Genomic DNA, 22,096 nt, shown 5'->3' on the forward strand with positions numbered 1-22,096 from the left:
TGGAACCCCCTGGAACAGGAGTGAGGAAGAGCTGGTTTGAAAACCTCCCTTGTCTTCACTGAAGTTCCTCCTGGGAACAAGTCTCTCCTCATCACTTCAAAAACTGGTTGGTCAAAACCTTCATGGTGTTGGCTACAAACCCTTTCTGTCAAATCGACACTTCCCATCGGAATCTCTGGACAAAGCTATTGGCGTCAAATGTTCTACCAGCCCTCATGGGAAGAGCCTTTCCTGTAGGCTGGGTTACTGCAGGTGTAACCCACACGCCACGTGGGTGTGGTGTCTGTCCCATCTAGTGGCACAGACCATTTGGCAATGAGTCTGCTCTACAGCTGTAGCTAAGAGCCATAGAGCTTTTAGCTCGTGCAGTGGAGGCTCAATGTATCTAGCACCAGAAGCCCCAGGTTCGATTCCCACCTGCTGATGGCACCATTGGACCATTAACTCAGCCACTGTTTGGGATACAGTAAGCTAGTGGATTTTGTGAAGAGAGGCTACCGTTGGGTAGGCAGAACCAAATCACTCTGGTCTAGGTGACCCTAGTGGCACTGCTGCTCCTTAGAGAGCCTGCACTGAAGGCCAGACCTCTCCAGATAGGGCATAAAACTTCACCTCCAACAGCAAACTGCCTCCTGCCAAATAACTCAGTTCTTACAAAGGGAAGATGGCAGCTTTAAACTGTCAACAGCATTTCCCAAAGCCCTGAGTTCTTGAATTGAATTCCTGACCTGACCCTGCTTGGATCCCAAGGGGACTGTAGAACAGCTAGTCTGACTGCCCAATTGATTGAAAATACCCTCCCTTCCCTTGCCCTGCAGACTAACTAAAGAGCTCAGACACTGCTATGAGATGTCTTGTCTTGGGAATGTTGGGCCTGTAGACCTTAAATGCCCCTCCAATATCCATGTAGATAAACACAGGGCTTTGATTTCCAGTCTCCCCAGTCCTCTAATGGTCTGCCTATGTAAGGACACCCACGCCTATGCTTTGAAATCTCTAACACAAGAAAGAACCTTAGTCTAAGATGCTGCCTCTAACTGGTGCAGCAATTGTCCTCAAAGCAATGATCTGACACAACAAATTCTGTCTATTATACAAGTATCTGAATTACTTATGCTCACCACTTGTCCTGAGGAATTGCAGTCCCTCAGTTACTCCAAACACAGTTGTGCTGCTAACAATGGGAGACTCCTGTCTGAGGAAGAGATCCAGGCTGCCTTGAACTGCATCTAAGACATTCCATCCTGTGGCTGGGTTCTGAGCTCCAAACTTGTAGCTTGATGTCAGCAGAACCCACTGGATGGGTTCCGCCACCATTCTCTCTAGCTTAAGGTGACCAGACAGCAAGTGTGAAAAATCAGGGTGGGGGGTAATAGGAACCTATATAAGACCAAAAAATCGGGACTGTTCCTATAAAATCGGGACATCTAGTCACCCTACTCTAGTTCCTCAGCAGAATGCTGAGTTTCAGTGAATGTTGGGAGTGTGGTTTTTTGGTCTTTATTCTCCTGAGCCACAGAGCGATCTTAAAAATCAGCACTGTGATATTGACACCTGATCGCTGGGATTTTGGAGGATAGTTCAGCCTATTTCGTCAAAGGAAGAATCTCCTCAGTTGCGTCTTGCTCTGGCCCGGTGGCACTCTATAAATCGAACTAGCGATGTTGGAGGAAGTGTCTCATCAAATGTGCTGGCTTACAGCACACATGGGCTGAATCTAGATTCAGCCGGCGTAAGTACACAATGCATTTGGGGGCACGCTAGGGAGTGGGGAGGGCAGTGCTTCCAGCTGCATTCCTGAACAGCTGCCTCTTGTGACAGCTGCCCCTTAACACAGATTGATGCTGTCTTCCAACAAGTTGCTAGACTCCTGGGTGTTCGTTCTCCTTCCCTCCCAGCAGGGCGAGTGGTGTACTAATCTGATTAGCATGCAGGTGGCATGGGCATCTCTCCTCCCTCACTTAAGTGAACTGCAGACTTGCTAAAAAACCCACTTCCCATTATTCACACAGAATTAAGGCTGCCTTCTTGCAGATCGAGCCCAGCACTGTATAATGTAGCTGGCTCCAGGGCAGGGCACCGGTGCCATCTCAGCAGTGGGCTCTTGGCCATGTCTAATGAGCTCTTACAGAAACGAGAGCAGTCTCCCAACTGGGTCGGGAAAGATCAGCTTTGGGGCTGACTCTAAAATGCTGCTTTTGCCCCTGCTGATAAAGCAAATTCTCACTTGTCCAAGCTAGTTGGCCTCTATCCTCTTGAATCATGATTCTCTGCCTACAGTCTAGGCCGGAACCGCCACCAAGCCGAAGGGTGTCGTGAATTACACCACATACATGAGATGGTTCCTATTAACCATTGGCTCTCCCTAGAGCCTCAGGGCTCATTAGAATAGAATGCTTGGCAGGTGGGGCAGACTTGCCCCCTAGATGTACTTTGTTGCTCCCCAATAGACTTGGCATTTGAGTGGAGAGGGAGGCAGCCATTTAGTGCCCAAGATGCAAATCTTCAGTTACACCAGCTCATCACTAGACTCAAGTGGGTCTCCAATAAAGTCTCAAGGATCCTCTACTAGGGCCGCAGGAAAGACTGAATGTAAATAGCCTAACAAGCATTGGAGGCGCTCTACAAAGTAGAGAACCTCCAAGCTTCACCTACAGAGGGCAGTCCAAAAGTGCAAAGCCAATCCCTCTGGTTTAGTCTGTCTCCAAACCCATACACCTTGGGGGAGAAGAGGCATGTCTGTCTTAGGCTTACATGGTCAGACCAAAAGCAAGTTGGTAGTGGTTACAAAGTCTCATGACTTTCATTTTCTTGCTTTCAAGCTCTGCTTTCCCTTCAAACAAGTTCATGGTTCAGGTGCAGAAAGCTTGGGGATGTGAAACATTGCAACAAGAGTCCTAAAAGAGCTGGCTGAGGAGATATTTAGCAACTAATATCCACTTTTAATCTTCCCAGGTGGCGTACAATGTTGTAGCAGTATTGGCCCCCAAGATATTAGACATGGTGGGTGAAGTAGTTTTGTTTTGGTTTTAAATTGGACCAACTTCTGGTCAAACTTTTCTGCTTACGGAGTTCTTCTTCAGGTCTGGGGAAACTAACTGCTAGTTAGCATCACTGCTAAATACAAGGCTTGAACAGATTGTTTAGCTACTTATGCTAATCCCACAAATATTGTCCCACACTAACCGAGGTCTCTCCCAGGCCTGCAACACTGCACAGCTTCTCAGCTTGGGCATGGCTGTTCTAGGCCAGTGGCACTCAACCTTTCCAGACGACTGTCCCCTGTTCAGGAGTCTGATTTGTCTTGCATACCCCAAGTTTCACCTCACTTAAACTGTTTACAAAATCAGACCTAAAAAGACAAGCATGACAGCACATGATTACTGAAAAATTGCTGACTTTCTCATTTTACCATATAATTATGGAATAAATCAATTGGAATATAATGTAGTCACATTTCAGTGTAGAGCAGTATAAACAAGTAACTGTTTGTATGATATTTTACTTGTGCTTTTTATGTAGCCTGTTGTAAAACTGGGCAAATTCCAGATGAATTGATGTACCCACAGAAGACCTCTGCATATCCCTGGGGTACACATACCCCTGGTTGAGAATCACCACTCTAGGCCAGTCTCTTGCCCCTGATCCCAGTTCTTACAGGCTTTCTGTAGCTGCTCACCAAGCCTTCCCTTAGCAACTGGCTCTTGGACTGCTACCTCTAGGGCTAAAGACACAGCACTCCTGCCTCTTTCGGGTCACTGTTGTGCATCCTCTATTGCCCAAATGGACAGCTGTCCTTTCCAGAATGACCAGTGGCCCAGCCTACCCCTAAAGCAGGATGGGGAGAAGTGCCCTGTATTGAGGTGGCAGGTGAATCGGTGTTAAGCAGGAGTAGTGGCATCTGAAGAATACTCCCTTTCTTTCGATCTTGTTCTCTGCAGCTATTGTCAAGCTATCGCCAAGGGGGATGTGAGGAGAAATACAGGCTATTCGTGTGCGGTTTTAATTCTGCTGACTAGTTTTCAGGGGCTTAACATCATGAAGCTTCCTGGCTGGCTCAGTTTCAGGTTGCTTGACAGCCTATAATCTGCCCTTCTTGAAACAATTGACGATTTCAGTTGAAATGGCACAAAATAGACATCTGTAATTTTCAGTGTGTTCTCATAAGGAGAAAAGCGCTTTGACCATCCAATTGCCTCCCTAGGGAAGGGACTCTTCCAAAACAGCTCTGCTGGTGCACTGTTGCTATCCAGCATAGAAGCGGGGCTCAGACTGATGCTTGGTGCTATAGGATGGGGGTAATGACCTCCTGGCCATGCTAGAGGCCAAGACCACTGCCTAATTTGAAGTTGCTGCAAATGAAATTCTGGTGGTCTGTAGAAAGATACTGGGTCCATTCTGCCCTGAAGCTTGTGTGGTCACTTGTGCTAGTGCAAGGTAGATGTGGAACTTGGTAGCATCTCTCCTGTGCAAAGGAGATGCAAGTGACCCCATGATGTACACAGGAATAGTCTGAACTGCAGGATTCCAGAGACATTCTCCCTCTGAACTAGGGGGTAGGAGGCCTGTAAAAACAAAGGACTTGGAAGTTTGTGGCAGGAAGGCTGAGCTTCTGTGTCTTGGGACAGCCAGGCTTCTGTCCTGCTTGTGTGTGCGACCTGCAAATCCAAAGTCTTGCAGCAGTCGTTCTACAGATATCCAAGCCTTGTCTACACTTTCAGCACTACAGCATCCTAGCTGCAGCTGCTCCACTGTAGACACTCACTACAGCGTTGCAAGGGGTCTCCCATCAGTATTGTTAATCCACCTCTGCAGGTAGGCTGGCAAGGAAAGTCTTCTGCTGATCTAGTGCTATAGACACCGGGGGTAGGTTGGCTTAACTCTGTCTCAGGAGTTACATTGCTCAATATAACTCTTTAGTGTAGACCTGCCCTTAGTCTATGGACAAGACTAAAACTTTCCTCTATGTTTTCACTATAATTCTGGTGGCCTACAGAATGAAAAAGCTCCTATGGTGGGTGTGACCCAAAGTAATCAGAATTCCCATTGACTTCCTCCTTCCCCCTCAGTGTATCTACACACCAGGCTAGATTCTGCTTGTTTAGTGGTGGAACCCAGCAATTTAAGTTTTTTACAACAGTAAAACACTCAGCCCAAAGATCTCCTCCCCCCCCCACCCCTTTGGGCAAGGGCTGTTGGTTAGGCTAACTTAGGGAACCATTGGGAAAAGGATGGATGTAAAATAGCATAATACCACTATATAAATCCAAGGTATGCCCATACCTTGAATATTGTGTGCTGTTCTGGTTGTTTCACTCTTCCAACTAAAAAAGTTAGAGAAGGACAACAATCAGTGGTTTAGAACAGCTTCCATGTGAGGAGAGATTAAAGATTGGGACCAATCTGTTTATAAAAGGTGATGAGATGTCTTCAGAATTGTCATAATTTTGGCTTGCATTTATCAATGTGTTTACCAGAGGAGTCTGGGGAGGGGGTAAACTTCTTCCTCAAAGGACAAGTTGATGCCTCCAACCAGGTGTCCTCAAAGTTGATTGTAATGACCTGTCAAGTGCCAAAGAATGCCCAATAAAGGGGGCAGGAACAGATGAACCTGCAGTTTAGCAAACAGGTGGTTTCAGAGACCTGATTTCATGCTGCTCTTGCAGCTGGAATGAACTTTATCTAGGGCTAACCCCCCAAAATACCTTTCAAAGGGTGAGTGGACTGTAAAAGTGAGGGGCAAATCCACCCCAGGCTCAGTCTAAGACAGAGGAAGCAGCCTTTTGACTTTGGGGGGGGGAGGGGAGATCCTGACCTGTGAACTTGGTCAGCCCTCTTGTTGAACATGTGGTGAGGATTTCTGCCTTGTTGTGTTTGCTACTAAGAAGCACTTTATTTTTCTTGTAACCACTTCTAATACCTTGTACTCCATTTAAAACCTAATCTCCTTGTACTTGGTTTATTTTTAATATAAACCAACCCAGTGATATGTTTAAACACAACTGTTTGGTAACCCCAATTCAAGTAGCCAACTGTTGAATATTGCCCCACAACAGGGCAACTGACTTTCTGCACTGCCCAGCCCTCTCCTGGACTGATATTGAACACATGTCTGATCACCCTGCAAGTATTAACCAAGCTGGTGGAGACCAGGGTATGACAGGTGTGTTGCTGCTGGAATCAGAGTTGCTAGACCAGGGCTGTGGCAGGTCAGAAAACCAAGGTGTGACATGCAGACTCTTGGTGAGCAGCACAGGTTGGAAGCTACAACAGCAAACCATTGAGGCACCCAGATGTCAGGGGTGACCCACCCCCAGTGGTCAGGATTGCATCCCAGAATGTGACTGGGATATGAGAGAGGTCCATAAAACCATGAATGGTGTAGGGAAAGACTAGACACATTATTTACTCCTTCTCATACTAAAAACTAGGAGTCAGCCAATGAAATTAATAGATATTGGGTCTAAAGCAACAAAAGAATGTACCTCTTCACACAATGCAGTCAACCTGTGGAACTCCTTGCCAAGGGATGTTGTGAAGGCCAAAACTATATAAGGGGGCTCAAAAGAAAATTACCTGGAGGATCGGTTCCTCAATGGCTATAAGCCAAAATGGTCAACCATATGCTCTGGGTGTCCCTAACCTCTGTTATCCAGTCCTACCTTCTGGTAGGGGATGGATCACTTGCCCTGTTCTGTTCATTCCCTCTGAAGAACTTGGCACCAGTCACTGAAGACAGGATACTGGGCTAGAAGGACCATTGGCCATATTGCATCAGACCATTCTTATGTGCTGGTGTTTTCCCCTCCCCCATGCTCACTCATGATTGCCTTGGCCATCAAAGCCAGGGTGACCATCTGTGTCTCCTTTGGACTTCCTAGAGGGCCCTAAAGATTGACAAGAATCTCCTGCAGGAAGGTGTCTTTTTTTTTTTTTTTTTTTTTTTTTTTAATGGAGTGAACTGTTTCCTTAGCGGTGGGGTGTAAAGGTTGGTGGGATTTAGTGACAGGCACAGTGCAGTAAGCTTTTCTGGGCTATTTTTGGACTGCCTTAGGAAAGATGCAGTGAAGTAAGACCCTTGTTAAATTGGTCCCTGTGGGCTGGCTTCCTGTATCTATTCCACTGCTATCCTCTGATCTTCCATAAACTGTCTCTTGAATTCTGGTGGCTATCCAAGCTCTACCTTTCACAAAGGATTATCCTTCTGTATCTGAATTTTGACAGCCCTTTCAAGAACTGAAACCATTCCCATGTCTCTTTTTTTCTAGATAATGAGATTAATTATACTGAGATTTGTCTTTTCAATGGTGTGTTTGAGGAACTGGTTATATTTTTGACTGTTTCTTTTCCCCCGTTCTCTGCAGTTTGCTGGCTTTGTATTCTTGCTTAATCTCATTCTCTCTTCCCCCCTCCCCCCAAATCTCCTTTGCTTCCAATTAGTGTGTAGAAGGGTAATTGGACTGAGGGGGTCCTTCCAGAGTAAGATGGCTTTGCATAAAAACTGTAGTGAGGCTCCAAGTTCATAACCTGGTCAGATTATCTGCTTTAAACTTCAGCAGTCAAAACATGACTTAAGCAAAGGCCTGGACTCTAGCTGGCTTATTAAAATGAGATGGGTGTCTGAGTCAATTGGTAGCAAACTGACAGGCAGAGAGAAGCTAACTGTGTCCCAAGCAAAGGCAGTGATATTTATTTTTTTTTAAAGCTAAAATGCCTGGCATGCAAATAGGGCTACCCTAGCCAAACAGGCAAATATCTCTAGGAGCAAGGCTCAGAACTGAATAATCACCTGGAACCCTGCACTGATGCTCTTGCTACCAGGTCTCCAGGAACTTGGCAGTCTCTAAAGATGGTGCCATCCTTTGAAGAATGCTTTAGTCACTCTCTAAAGTACAGACCTGGACCCTGGCTAGTCATGAGACTAGCCACTCGACCCAGTTATTGATGTAGTAAGGGTTTGCAGGACCTCTTCTGGAGTGAGGCCACACAACCTTGCAACTACTCTACCTTATGCCTTTCTCTCCTTGAGGAAGAGAACAAATAGGGCTGTCCTTGCCATGTGGTCAGTGGCTAGTTCATCTCAGGTAGTGTAGCTGGAGCTTCCAGAAGCTGTAGCCACAGTGGGCTTCAGTTCCGAAATGAGTGACCTGCATTCTCAAAGCAGTGTGACTTCATCTCGTTGCTGTTCATACACACTGGTGTAGCCAGTGCTTATGGCTGGAATGCATCCTGGTTCCTCTAGGGAGAGACCCCCCCACACACCCACTTGCGCTCTGCAGGTGGGGTGGACTCTCCGTTGAAGGACACTTGGCAAACCACCCAAGACTTGGGTGCATCACCACTGCCAAATGGCACCCACAGGCTGGATTCAAAGCTGGGGTGGGGCCAGTAGGCAGTATAGATCCAGCTACCTCCACAGCTCTCTACCAACCAGCATCTTCCACTCAATGAAATGTTGCTGGATCATAAGGTGTTAACACACTTAGTTCAATCTCTCCCTGGTAGGCTGGGCTCCCTGTGACTCAGTGGTTGGCTGTATATTGTGAAGTGACCTCAGACTAAGCCACCCACTTCAAAGCAGTCTCCAAAAGGCTCCTATTGGCTACAAAGGAGATGGCTGTAGCCCTGCTGAGACACTAATGCCCATGTGATTCTAGTGATGTCCTCCAGCAGGCAGTGGTGGCATCTAAGACAAAGGACAGAATCAATCTAATGACATTAGCCTCCACTTACATGGTGCTCCTCTATGCTCATGTATCTTTCAGGCCTCCTGATCAGCTTGTAGAGTAAAACTGTTAAGAACTTGACTGAAGTTCTACACTGCATTAATAGCAATAACACTAATAAATTGAGGGCCATGTTCCAATTAAGACTGAAGACTGGAAGATTTCATCTCTGGGCACAGGCATCAAAGCTATATCCATTGACAGGGAATGGGTTAGCCAGTCCATCTGTAATTACAGGGCCGGTGTGAATAGATGAACATCAAACTATTAGAGTCTAATTTGACTATCTAACGAGGAGCTGTGATGTTTTATGCATGGTGCCTAATTTTACCCTGGCAATCTCCTGCTATATTTAACATCCTTAATCATTGTTGATTCCCACAGGGCTGGATCCCTGATTAGTGTCAGATGCATCACGGGAGGAAAGGGATTTTAAAAAGCCCTTTCTTCACATTGGAACTGAAGCCAATTCAGTGGAGTTGATCTTATTGCTTGCACAGCTGGAACGCTTGTGAACAGGGGCAGACCGATGCACTGGTCTCCCTCCACTTAACCTTTGTCATCCTTCTTTCTCATGCTCTGAAAGCCTCTAGCCTGGAATGTCTGCTGGGGTCTTGCTTCCTGTCCCTGCACATACACCATAGCAGCTGCTGACGCTTATTCTCTCTTGGCAGTGGTAGCAAAGCGCACTGCCATCCTTTGGTCAGTCTTGGTCTCATGGTTTGAGGGAGAAATTCCAGGTAATACAAGCTGCTTGGTCGCTGACCATGATGCCAGAAATTGACCACACTAGAATCCTTTCAGTGACCTAGCATCTAGCTGCATTTTGACTTGGCAAATGTCCATGTAGCCAGGACTGTTTTTAGCATCTCCGCTTTGAGATGAAGCTCTCACCCTGCTTCACAACTAGAAGAGTCTGTGTACAGGCCTTGGTGTAAAGGCTTGGATGCCCTCTTTCTGAGGATGGGCTCCGCTTGCCTGAATCCAGCCCCTTAAGGTTCACTGAGGAGATGTAGCCTCAAGGCTCCATGGAAACTCCCAAGGAGATCAGTGACTATTGCATTGCAGTGATCAAAATGTAGACCCAGTGAACTTCTAGCAAAGGCCTGTATGACAAATATCTGTTTTCCACAATCTCTTGATGAAACTTCCCAGGAAATAGAATTTCCAAGTTCCAGCCAGACCAGTCAGAACACTTGACCAGAAAGCAAAGCTGGCCATGACTAGAATACTTTTTCAGATAATTGGCAGTGTTAGTTTTCTGTTGCTATCACAACCAGGCATGGAGTTTTTAGGTTTAGCTTTAACTGTGATATTGCAAATTCTAGTGTGTGCGAAACACTAGGAAAAAGCTGTATGGGAAGGCACCCTCCTATCTGCTGTTCCCTGTATTCCAAACAGTCTCCCCAGACTGACTGATCTGGCAGGATGAAAGTCTCATGAGGACAGCTGTGTGAATACCAAATTTTTCAGCTCCCTGGCAGTTACCCAAAAATCACTTCCTTGTTTTGAATCAAAACCTCTTGTCTTGATTTCAAGCATTTCTTCAAGTTAAACCAAAAAAAAAAAAAAAAACCTGTCACTTCAAAATATCAAAACAGCTTGAATGTTCAGATTTAAAACAATTTGGCAGAAGTATTAATTTTGGCTGTTGCCAAATCTGCATTTTGCCAAATAGCTTGGTCAAAATTTGCACATCTCTCTACTGAATGGGGTGAGGCTTTCTGCCAACAAAACCAGGGCTCACTAGAGAATGGGAAAGTAATCAACCTGCAAACCCCAATTTCTCCCTGCAAATACTGGTCCTTGGAATATAGTTCTACAGGCACCATAGACTATTAAATATTTTATTTAATCTTTCAGTGTCATGCAGTCCATCTTCCAAAGCAATCACAAATTCACAACTCCACTGCAGAAGGAGATGGGCTTATCTTCACAGCCTTGTTCAAATATCTCTAGGCTGGCTTTCCCTGCCCCACTTTGCTAATTAAACACAACTTCAGTCACCTTTTTCATCTGAGACAAGGTGAGTGAGTTAATCTCTTATTGGACCAACTTCCATCAGACAAGCATTTGAACTTGCATAAAGCCCATCAAGTCTGGGAAAGCTACTCTGCATCAAAGCTAATACAAGGTGGAATAGATTATTCCAAAGGAGTGAACACATTGCAAGAGGCCATTCAAGGTGAAGTGGGCAGTTAACACCTTTGCAGTCATAGGCAGAAGGAGGGTTACAGATTGTAATAGGCAATAATCCAGGGTCTTGAGTCCATGACTTTCTTTGACATGTAGAGATCTTAAATTCATAACTGCTACATTAGTCCCTTGAAGGCATTGTGCTGCCCTCCTTTGACCTGTCAGACAGTGATTGTTTTGTGAGACATGTTTGCCCATGGGTGACAGGGTGGTCTTTTTGTCTTGTCACCCTTCTGGGTGAGCTCATCTGGGAGCATAGTGTCTACCTGGCTCCACCCACCCAGTTGTTGGGACATGTAGTATACTGGATGAGGCATGTGTAGGACCCATGGATTGTGACAAGTATGTTTTGGGGGGGGGGGGGGGGCTATTGATCACAATAGCAGTGGAGATCGGTTTGCAGATTTTTAGCATTTGTTATGGCATATGCCTTCTTGGGGCCCCACTGACAACTCCTTCCAAAGGAGAGCACATGGCCCCAGAGTCTGCAAAAATGTCCAAATGAGGACTGACTATCTGCCCCCAGACACCTAGTTGGCTCTTGCCTGCACTCTACTTTCTTCAGTAGCCTTGTCTGTGTTCCTGGCTCAGTCTGGACAGCTGGCAGTCTTCCCTCCCCCCACCATCCCCTCCATCAGAATCTTATTAGCTATGTTTACATGGCAGGGATGTCAAGCGGTTAATTTTTAATGGCTTGGTTTATTGCGTGTATGAATGGTTTAGTGAGTAATTTCCACATTTAAGTGATTAATTCCCCAGAGTTTGGAGGGACTGGTTAGCTTTACATTAATCAGGACTTCGGCATGCCAAGGGGCGATCAATCAATCCCCTGCTGCCAGGGAGAGTAATGTTAAAATACCTCCAAGGTACAGTGAGGTTAGGTAGAACTTTAATTACTCCCTTCCTTGCTTCCAGCAAATTTTTTGTTGGTCCCTGCTATTGGCCTGGCCTCCCCTGCAAATCCCTCTCCCCGACACTTCCCTTTCCCAACACACAACAAACCCAGATGTTCATTAGGAAGCTGGCAATAGCATGTCAGATCCTACATAGGATTCATGCTCCCCAATTTCAGTCCATCTGCTCCTGGCAGAGCCATGGTATAAAATATGCACCTGCCATGTAGAAGGGGGATATATTAACTGCTCCATGGACAGGCAGCTCTTTGGTTCTAGCTAGGGTCAGGCTGAGTAGAAATTGGTGAAAGCCTCCTCACTTCCTTCCTTGCTGATTGTGCTCCTGACCTGACCAGTAGCTGCCCCATCTATTGATCCCAGGTTACTGATCTTGCCCTGGTGCAGGCTTGGCTGTTGGGCACGTGCCTAACCTAGCAGCCTTAAGCAAGCACCTCTGCAGATCACCAAACCTGCTTGTGACTCCAGCACACCATCTTCCTGAGAAGGGCTAGCAGGAGAAGTCCCACCTAGTAAATCTCTTCCATACAAGCATCAGGACCCATGGTCACAATGCCATTCATGGCACACTTCTACCAGTAGCCTTGACAGCTACACTATAGCTGGAGCATCCAGTGTATTACCATAACCCCCTTAAGCAAATGCTGATGACGCATATGCTGGCCAAAAAGTACACTGCACACTAACCCCAATAAAAACATTTCTGCATTTTACCTACAAAGTACTTAAGGACATAATGAGAGAGCACATGGCATCTATTAGATAACTACACAACTGCAGTATCAGACTAGAAACTAACACAGCTAGAGTTGCATATTCAGTTACTCTCTCAAATGCAGCCTGCTTGGTTCACACTCTGCCATCTCCAGCACTATACTCTTCAGTAGGTTATCAAGAAAAGCCAGTGCATTTGGCATCCAAGTGCATGGAAGATGTATCTTTTATTTTGGTATTTGATAAACTTCATACTTCCAAACACTTAGCTTGTGTGAATGGAACAACCAGTAGACAGGTGGCGATGCCAAGATCTTCTGAAGGCTTTGCCTGTAGAAGATACTAGATAGCAAAGCTTTCATGATTGCCTTGGTAGAGTCAAGAGACCATCTCAGATCATTGGGCAACTTCTGCTACAAAGAACCTAAACACTACCACATTCTCCTTCTGGTTTGTTAATCTGGCATCAACCACATCTGGTTTAATTGGGAAACTTAGATGCTGGGATTCTAGGACTGCAGAATGGCAGGCTACACAACAAGGACTGGTCTTTCAATAGGTCTTGTGACTTGAAAACTGTCTCTGGGTTAGGAATGAACTTGGCGTTAAATCGCTAACTCGGTATTCAGCCTATTCCTTAAGGCATGAACTGGGTAACTCTAAGATCTCTGAAGCAGGAAGAACAAATCTACAGCTTGTTTGCAGTGCAGTAACCCAGTTGGTGTAATATAAACTGGACAAAGCAGTAAATTCAGCATAAACTTAGCTGGAATCTTGTGGACTAGGTAACTAAAAGCAAAGGTGTATAGCTTCAAGGACTTCCTGTAGGAGTAGTTATATATTGTCTAGCATCAACAGCATGATGTCCACTGGCAGGAACCTAGGTAACTCATTTGATGCCTTGCCTTGTAGTACTTCAGCCCAGCTACCTCCAGGAAGTACACTAGTCTTCCAAAGCTCATTAGAGGGAGGAGTTCTGGATAAGTGTTCACATGTTTGTCTCCTTTACACAATTCTCAGGAGGTGTGTATTGGGGAGAAGGCCATCCCCCTTCCCCCTCCTCAAACTGGGGAAAAATCAGTGAATTGACAGGACTCCAATAAGCAGACTAGTCTTGGTCAGCCTGATGTCCCCACCATAATGTGTTAGGGTTGGAAGAAAGACCTGCAATACATCATCACACACTTGTTTGTGGAGAGGGTGCGACACTTGCTCTCGCATCCAGACCCTACATAGAATGGCCCTCAAAGGCTCAAGGTACCATCTCCAGAATCCATGGGTCTTGCACTAAGACCCCACCCTTCCTCCCTAATGCTATTGCAGCTCAGTTTGGTCACCTACCATGAGAGCACTTTGGGACAGATGGTTAGGAAGAATAATTCAGACAAAAGGCTAAATAGAAATCCATTCATTACAGCAAACTAAGGAGTGGGCTTGGGTGGAGGGAGACCTTTTTAAGGTCAGGCTACAACTAAAGCCTTCTGCATGAAAAAGCTGGTGGTGATAGGAAGCCACCTGCTTGTTTGACTGAAAACTAAGTAAGTTTTCTCTGGCTTGTGTACTTGGCCTATTGACCTGATCGTTTGGTGTAGAGCTGAAAGTAAACCCTTCCGATGCTGTTGGATTCGGACTGTGGCTCACTTAGCTTTCCACGGTAGCTGCCTCTCCTCCTTTCTACAAAAACAAAGGATTTGTAGGTTGAACCGTACTTGTCTTCTCATTGCAGGGCAATGCTTCCTGCTCTCCTCTTGCTGGCAAAGCCCATTTGTCACACTCAGGCCAAAATGGGATGTTGGCACCTCATGCTGCAGACTATGTAGTTTGTCACCGCATGGGCCTGACTTTCTAAGAGCTCCACACACAGTGTGGGGCTCTTGCCTTATGAAATCTGGGCTTCAAAGTAGAAACTCCACTCCTTCCCCCCCCCCCCCAATGAGTGTCTGTGCTGAGCTCTAGAAAACCAAACGTGGCTCCTGCCGTATCATTCCTTTCTCACTGGCCAGATGTTAAAAGGCCAGGGCTAAGCCAACACATGGTCCCCACCACATTGGTAGCTTCCAAGGCTAAAAACCCAAGACACTCAAGGATGTGGGGTTTTGAACTGCATGAATTACAAGACACCCTTTTTTCCCCCCTCCACACACACACACACACACACACACACACACACACACACACACACACACACACACACACACACACACAGAAATAATTCAGTCCTGAATGAACTCAACCTGCCCAGGCTAGCTGGAGGGGAGAATAGCTTTAACTCACACTTGGCTTTTAATTCAACAGGCCCTTCCTTAAGAAGGGAGGGTGAGGAGTGGCACTTCACCTCCATATCTTGCTTGTCACTACTCCTGTAGCTGGCCAAAGAGGCCTTGGAAAGAGCTTAAGTGTTTAGCAGTCCTCAAACACTGGTAGGTATGACGTCCTTGCCAAAAATTCCCAGTCCCAGCTTCTGAAGTCTCCCCTTAGTCTGTGGGGGGTGTGGTTTTTTTTCTACATTGGGACCCTTAAGTGCCTCATGAGAGACAATCACACCTACAGTCAATCATTATCCAAGTATCTCTGTATGATATGCATATATTTAAACCAACTACTAGCTTCCAATGCCCTGAGATGCTCCCTCAGCAGGAGAAGTTGACTTGCCTTTTACCTAAAAGCTTGGCCTTTCTCCATCTCCTTATTCAGACAAACCAAAATGGCCGAAGAAGAAATTGCTGCTCTCATCATTGATAATGGCTCTGGGATGTGCAAAGCTGGCTTTGCTGGAGATGACGCCCCTCGTGCAGTGTTTCCATCCATCGTCGGACGCCCAAGGCACCAAGGGGTCATGGTTGGGATGGGGCAGAAGGACAGTTATGTTGGTGATGAGGCCCAGAGCAAGAGAGGCATCCTGACCCTGAAGTACCCTATTGAACATGGCATTGTCACCAACTGGGATGACATGGAGAAAGTGTGGCACCACACCTTCTACAACGAGCTCCGTGTTGCCCCAGAGGAGCACCCTGTCCTCCTGACAGAAGCTCCCCTGAACCCCAAGGCCAACAGAGAGAAGATGACCCAGGTGCAGTATTGCAACTATGTGTAGATCTGCTGTGCATATCGTACAGCTGAATTAAATGTGTCTTGGTGCTCTACCCCTTGCTTCCCTGATGTTTTATGGCAGCCCTGTCACGAAACTTCTGCTTCGAAGTCTCTTGGCTGTCTCAATTTTTGTCTGATGCTGAGTGTCCAGGTTTTAAGGTCTCCCAGGGAACCAGTCAAACAGCACTTCATGAGACCTGTATCAGAGGGGTAGCCGTGTTAGTCTGGATCTGTAAAAAGCAACAGTCCTGTGGCACCTTATAGACTTATTGGAGCATAAGCTTTCGTGGTATTCACCCATGAAAGCTTATGCTCCTATACATCTGTTAGCCTATAAGGTGCCACAGGACCCTCTGTTGCTTCATGAGACATGTCAAACATCTCTGGTCTGTTTGAACTCTGCAAGAGCTTATCTCTAGTGAAACACACTACTTCAGAAATTGTCACTTTTTTCCTCTACCAGTTGAATTTCTAAAAGGACAGGGGAGGGGAGAAGAGGACTGGTGAGGTGGAGGGGGGCTAAAATTTAACATACAGAGTTGAGTCTTCTGGACAAACTTTCATGCCAAAGGTGTCTTTGAGCTGCTCTAGTTGCCCATCAGCATAGTATCTGGCTGCCTGTGTGGTGTCTCTTGTGCTGCTACAAGATTACACCTGCATACTGTTCACAGCAGAAGTCCCTCTAGCTCACAGGGGAAGACCTGGGTTTTGATGCTTGAGCCCAGAATAGTCTAATCATGGTGTTGTCTGGGTCTAGCCCTGGTTAGCTACAGATTCAGGAATCAGCATTTGGTTGCAAGCGTGGACAGCTGATCCTTGCAGTATGGTAAAAATGTCTCCTCTCTCCTAGATCATGTTTGAGACCTTCAACTGCCCTACCATGTATGTGGCCATCCAGGCTGTACTGGCCTTGTATGCCTCTGGACGTACCACTGGCATCGTGATGGACTCTGGTGATGGGGTGACCCACGCTGTGCCCATCTATGAAGGCTACGCACTGCCTCATGCCATCCTGCGATTGGACTTGGCCGGGCGTGACCTGACCGACTACCTCATGAAGATCCTGACCGAGCGGGGCTACAGCTTCACCACCACAGCCGAGAGGGAGATCGTGCGTGATATCAAGGAGAAGCTGTGCTACGTTGCCTTGGAGTTTGAGCAAGAGATGGCTGCAGCTGCTACATCTGCCTCTTTGGAGAAAAGTTATGAGCTCCCTGACGGGCAGGTGATCACCATTGGGAATGAGCGGTTCAGGTGCCCAGAGGCCCTCTTCCAGCCCTCCTTCCTGGGCATGGAGTCCTGCGGCATTCACGAGAGCACCTTCAACTCAGTCATGAAGTGTGACATCGATATCCGAAAGGACCTCTATGCCAACACGGTGCTGTCCGGTGGCAGCACCATGTATGGCGGCATCGCCGACCGCATGCAGAAGGAAATCGCTGCCCTGGCCCCCAGCACCATGAAGATCAAGATCATTGCCCCAGTGGAGCGCAAATTCTCAGTCTGGATTGGCGGCTCCATTCTGGCTTCTCTCTCCACCTTCCAGCAGATGTGGATCAGCAAGCAGGAATACGACGAGGCTGGTCCATCCATTGTTCACAGGAAATGCTTCTGAATCCTGTAGCACAATGGAAGTGTCAAATGTGGCTGGGCAATGGACTGTGTTCCTTTATGGAAGTATTCCTTCCAAAGCTGTTCCTAGCTCTTCCAAGGGTTGTCTGTATGCTTAACATATCCTATTTCAGATTAGTTTGGATAGGTCTAAAGCAAACCAGTCCCATCACATAACTTAATGCAGTGATCACCTGTAAAAATGTGCTAAACCCCTCACTAGTGACTCATCACAAGGTTCAGAGGTAAAACCACGTTAATGTGAGGCTATGGGTCTGTTGCTGACTACTGCACTCTCCTCCCTCTTCCTTGTTGTACTGTCAGATTCTCAGGGCTAGAGATGAGATTGGTGCAAGATGTATTCAAGGTCACTCATCTAAAGAGTGAGTAATTATTCCATAACTCCTCTTCAGGGGCTGGCAAGTGCAAATGTTAATTGCCGCTTGTCTTCCTGTTGTAACAGCAGGAATTAAGGGGCCTGTTTGCTTTTTTTTTCCCCACCCAACTGTACTGCCAAATAGCCATGGGGCTAAAGGCGACTCCAGGCTACATGAGCAAGCTGCTGTCTTCTAATGCTAATCTGAAGATCGCTGTACATTGTCTTAATGACAATACAAATGCTTAAATCTTCCCAAAGTGGAGAATTGTAACATGCAATGATAGTCTTGTGATAAGGGGAAATTTAAAAATTAAAGATGTGAAGTGCTTTGCAGGACTGACTGAGTTTCTTCGGCAACCTGATGGGAAGGGATTTGGACAACACCCTAGAGGTCTCTGCTTTTCAGAAAAACTCCTTTTGTTCAAGGATCAAATGTTACCCCTTTAACAGGGATACCTACTCCTTTTCCAGCCTCCTGGAAGTGGGGCAGGGACTAAATGATTTCTGACATTGCAATGAGTCATTGGTGGCAGATCTGGGGCTGCAGTAGCAGACTACTGGGGGCTGCTTGTCCTGACAACTCCTGCCTGATTTAAGGAAACATCAACTTCCTATGGTGTTGGAACAGTCAGTGACCTGAGACTTGAGTCACAAAGCTACATGATTAAACAGCAGCTGGGTTTTTTCAGAGGTGCTGAGCCGCCAGTGACTGACAGCAATGGGAGCCATTGCATGCTCTACACTTCTGGAAAACCAACACTAAGGGCAGGTCTACACTACCAACCTGCATCGGCACTGGTGCATCTGTGCCACTGTAATGCTTCTGGTGAAGATGCTCTAAGCTGACCAGAAAGAGCTCTCCCATCAGCTCAACTCCACCGCCATGAGAGGCAGTAGCTATGTTGGCAGGAGAAACTCTCTCGTGCCACCAACCCCCTATGTAGACAGTTATGCCAATCTTGGCACTGTCGCTTGGGTGAGGAGTCTTCACACCACCTGAGCAATGTAGTCGTCATACCAAAGTAAGTGTGTAGACCTGGCCTTAAGCACCTAAATCTGGATTAAAACTAACTCAAGCTACCCATTTTCAAAACCCTGCCTGAAGGCTGGGCTTGTCAGTGGTGTCCCACTTCAATCTTTAGGTTCCTAATCTGCTCCATTCCTCAATTGAAATACCTCTCAAGGCACATGGGCAGCTTCAGAGCACCCTGTAGGGGTGCAATTACAAGTGTTGGGGGGGGGGGGGGGGGTAAGGACTTGTTAGATGCCTTTAAAACAGTTGCCTCATAGGATTTTTCAAAGATGTCCAACTCCTAGAGATCTCTAATGAAAAGCACACCAGATGGCCTTCTGCATCTTGGGTGGGGGGCAGATTACTAGAGGTACTTTGGTGCTAAACTCCTGGAAGCCAGTCTGACTTGGTATGACCGACCACCTCTGGGGACTAGATAACCCAGTGGTTGGACCTGCTCTGGCAGAGGCTCATGCAGTGAGGTTCAGAGGGTCCTTCATTCAGTGCCTGATGCAGGGGGTGCCCTGCATAGCAGCTCTGCCCCCAAACCATGTTCAGCTGCATAAACTGAACCTCCACCTGCTGGCTGCAATTGCTCCGCCCTTTGGGCACTGGAATTAATAGGCATTGCTCACCCCTGCAGGACTTCAAATGCTGGGTGAATATCTGAGTTGGCATGAGGGTTTCTTTAGGTTGAAGTGGGAGAATGTGACCAGGGCATTGTGGGTGGGTGGGTCTCTTTTTTTTTTTTTTTTTTTTTTTTTTTTTACACTACTACTCCAGGCAACATCTAGCCTTTCCATCTAATCCTAGAACAAAATGTGGCACATAATTAAGAACAAGCTGGTGTTTTAAATTGCCTCACCTTGGAACACATATCTTTAGCACTTGACTTGCTGAGTAACTTTCCTTTTATTTAAAAAAAAAAAAAAAAAAGTTCAAGGCTTCTGCCTGCTTCACACCACTGTCTTGCAGCCTGGAATGCCAGCAACGTGTGAACATAGAGCCCAGAAACCACCTTAGGAAGAGCTGGCTGATTCTTGATGGCCAGAAACTATAAAGGCAGGGGTGTGTGTGGGTTTTTTTTCCCCCCCTTCTTTGGTACCTAACTGGAGATGATTGAAAGGACTCTAGTCTCTAAGAGATTGAGTCTTCCTAGAAAGTATTGAACACCTTGCCATGTCTGACTGGACACCAGAACACTTGTGGGGGGAGACCAGAACTCCACACGGTGTCGCAAGTGGTCTGGGTCTCTGCACGTGGCAGGGACTCTGAAATTTGAGTGGACAAGACTTCAAAACTAAAGCTTTCCACTCTTGTGAGACTAGAGAGGAAGCTGTCCCTTTAGAGGCCAGTCAAAGGGAAACCACCTTCATTAGCCTTCCTTCTGCATCAGGGCAGGGTAAGGGTACAAGTATGTCTAATTTACTCTTGTGTCCTTGAATTGTTTCTAGCAAAGAACAACATTGCTTCCCCAGGGAATGCAATGGGATACATGTCCAATGTCTCTGTTCTGGCTAATGCACAAAAGTTTGAGATCATTGGAGTAAGGGTAGCAATGTCACAGCCCTTTCAACCGCAAAAGCTGTTTGCCATGGCTGCAGCTCAAAGGTGGGCTAGTGCAGATGCTCTGCATAGTGTGCAATTAGGAAAAAGCACTTATAAAACATGCTGAAGTTTTTTAAGGGGGGGGGGGAGTGGAGGGGCTTCCACTATCTGGGCACTGGAGGTCAACATTTTGGTCAAAGCAGCCACTGTTCCTGGAACAGCTGCTTGGGGGGGGGGGGGGGTGTGTGTGTATACACATTAGGCAAACAGATGCCCCATTCAGGCTATGAATTGAGTTGGGCTGCGCTAGTTTTAATATTTTGCCAGTGCCACACTCCTACCATGCTCTCGTATGGCTATCTGAAAGCAAGAGCAGAAGGCCGAAAGACGGAGGGGGGATGAAAACTCCTAGCAGCTCAGGTTGTAGGGCTGAATTATCTTGCAGTCATATCTGCCACTCTAATGGGAGTTGGCCCTGCCTGCCCAAGATAATCATCTGCTGGCTACAAGCAAACCTTTCCAGAAGCTGCCCTACTCCATGTCTCTCAACCCCCTCCTAGTCCTTCATTAGTTCCACCTGTCTAGGAGGTGGAAATGGAATTAACTGGCATTTGTAGCAAATCCCTCTATTAAGTCTGCAGCAACAATTCCTGCTCTTGGAAATAAAACAAACTCAGCTCTAGTCTGAAGACAAGCTACTTAACTGCCAGCCAGCTCCATGTAAGCTATTAATGATGGCTCCGGAATACAGAGGGAGCTGGGAGCCAGGAGCTGTCTCCTGTGGTCCGATCAAAGAGAACAGTGTAAAACTAAAATCCGTGGAGGTATTTTTAGCCAAAGCCTCAGACTTACACAACTTTAACTTAGCAGTTAGAGCAGGAGATCTGTGCATGTCTTTCCTCAGATGCTCAGCCAGGCTGGCTTTAAAGGAAAATTAACCTCTGGGGTGCAACAAAGGGGGACACGGTAAAGGAGCCCATCCTCTAAACAGGCCCTCTCTGAACAGCTGTTCTCTAGCGTAATGTCTTTCCCAAATGTCTGCCGAACAAGGGTTTCCATGGAAATGACCCGCTTCTTCAGAGTGGTGACTTGGGGAAATGCATTCCCACAGCCAGCGAAGGTGAAAGCCAAGCGCAAAGTGTGGGCGGGGTCGGGCAGGACAGGCCCTGCGCCATCAGGCTGTGGGGTTCCAGGGTTCTCCGCATTGGGAATCGGCTTATCTGGACGCTCCAGCCCTTGCTGCCATTGAATCTACCTCTTGAATGATCCTCTAGCAACTGGCTTCACACTTGGAACGTGCCTGATTTTGGTGCGTTCTTCTGCAGCTGTGTTTGCCTTTGTCATATGTACGACCTGGCCTTGGGTTCTGTCTTCTACCATACAAGGAGGTCCAAGCATCTTATGAATAGGCACGGCTATGCCTCGCTGCCCCCCCCAAGAGCTAGGTGAATCCTAGAATATCAGGATTGGGAGGGACCTCAGGAGGTCATCTAGTCTGACCCCCTGCTCAAAGCAGGACCAATCCCCAACTAAATCATCCAGGTGAGTGCTATCCTGGCTTGAACATGTGGAGAACTCAGGCAAAGATCAACTCAGGTTGCAGTGAGTGCAGGGCCGGGCCAAGAATAGCATTGCAGGGTCCTGAATTTGATCCAACGCCCGCTGGGAGCCTGTCTATTGACGACATCACTGAGTTGGAGAGTGTCTCTGTCTTGCTGTGTGGCTAGCGAACGTCGTGATTAAAAAGGAGGAAGCGAATGGGTTCATGTTCCCTTTTGGGTCACTTGCACCAGCTCTTCCTACTTAGTGGCTATTGACCGACCAACCGCATTGACCTCGCCAGGGTGACTGTTTGTTTTTTGAAGCAAAGATTTCCTATCCCTGGCACTCGAAAAAGAGGAAGGCATGA

General features: G+C 46.9%; 1 protein-coding gene across 1 annotated transcript in view; it reads left to right on the plus strand.

The window, feature by feature from the left end:
• Window positions 1-17,909, plus strand: part of ACTL8 (actin like 8) — a 78,495-nt gene extending 60,586 nt beyond the window's left edge. Inside the window, exons 2-3 of the mRNA XM_054009475.1 lie at window positions 15,242-15,617; window positions 16,488-17,909. Of these exons, the coding sequence (XP_053865450.1) occupies window positions 15,252-15,617; window positions 16,488-17,252 (1,131 nt within the window). The 5' untranslated portion in view covers window positions 15,242-15,251 and the 3' untranslated portion in view covers window positions 17,253-17,909. The remainder of the gene's footprint in view (window positions 1-15,241; window positions 15,618-16,487) is intronic.
• The last annotated feature ends 4,187 nt before the right edge of the window (window positions 17,910-22,096 follow it).

This window comes from Malaclemys terrapin, chromosome 19, assembly GCF_027887155.1.
Source record: "Malaclemys terrapin pileata isolate rMalTer1 chromosome 19, rMalTer1.hap1, whole genome shotgun sequence".
Classification (NCBI taxonomy): Eukaryota; Metazoa; Chordata; order Testudines; family Emydidae; genus Malaclemys; species Malaclemys terrapin.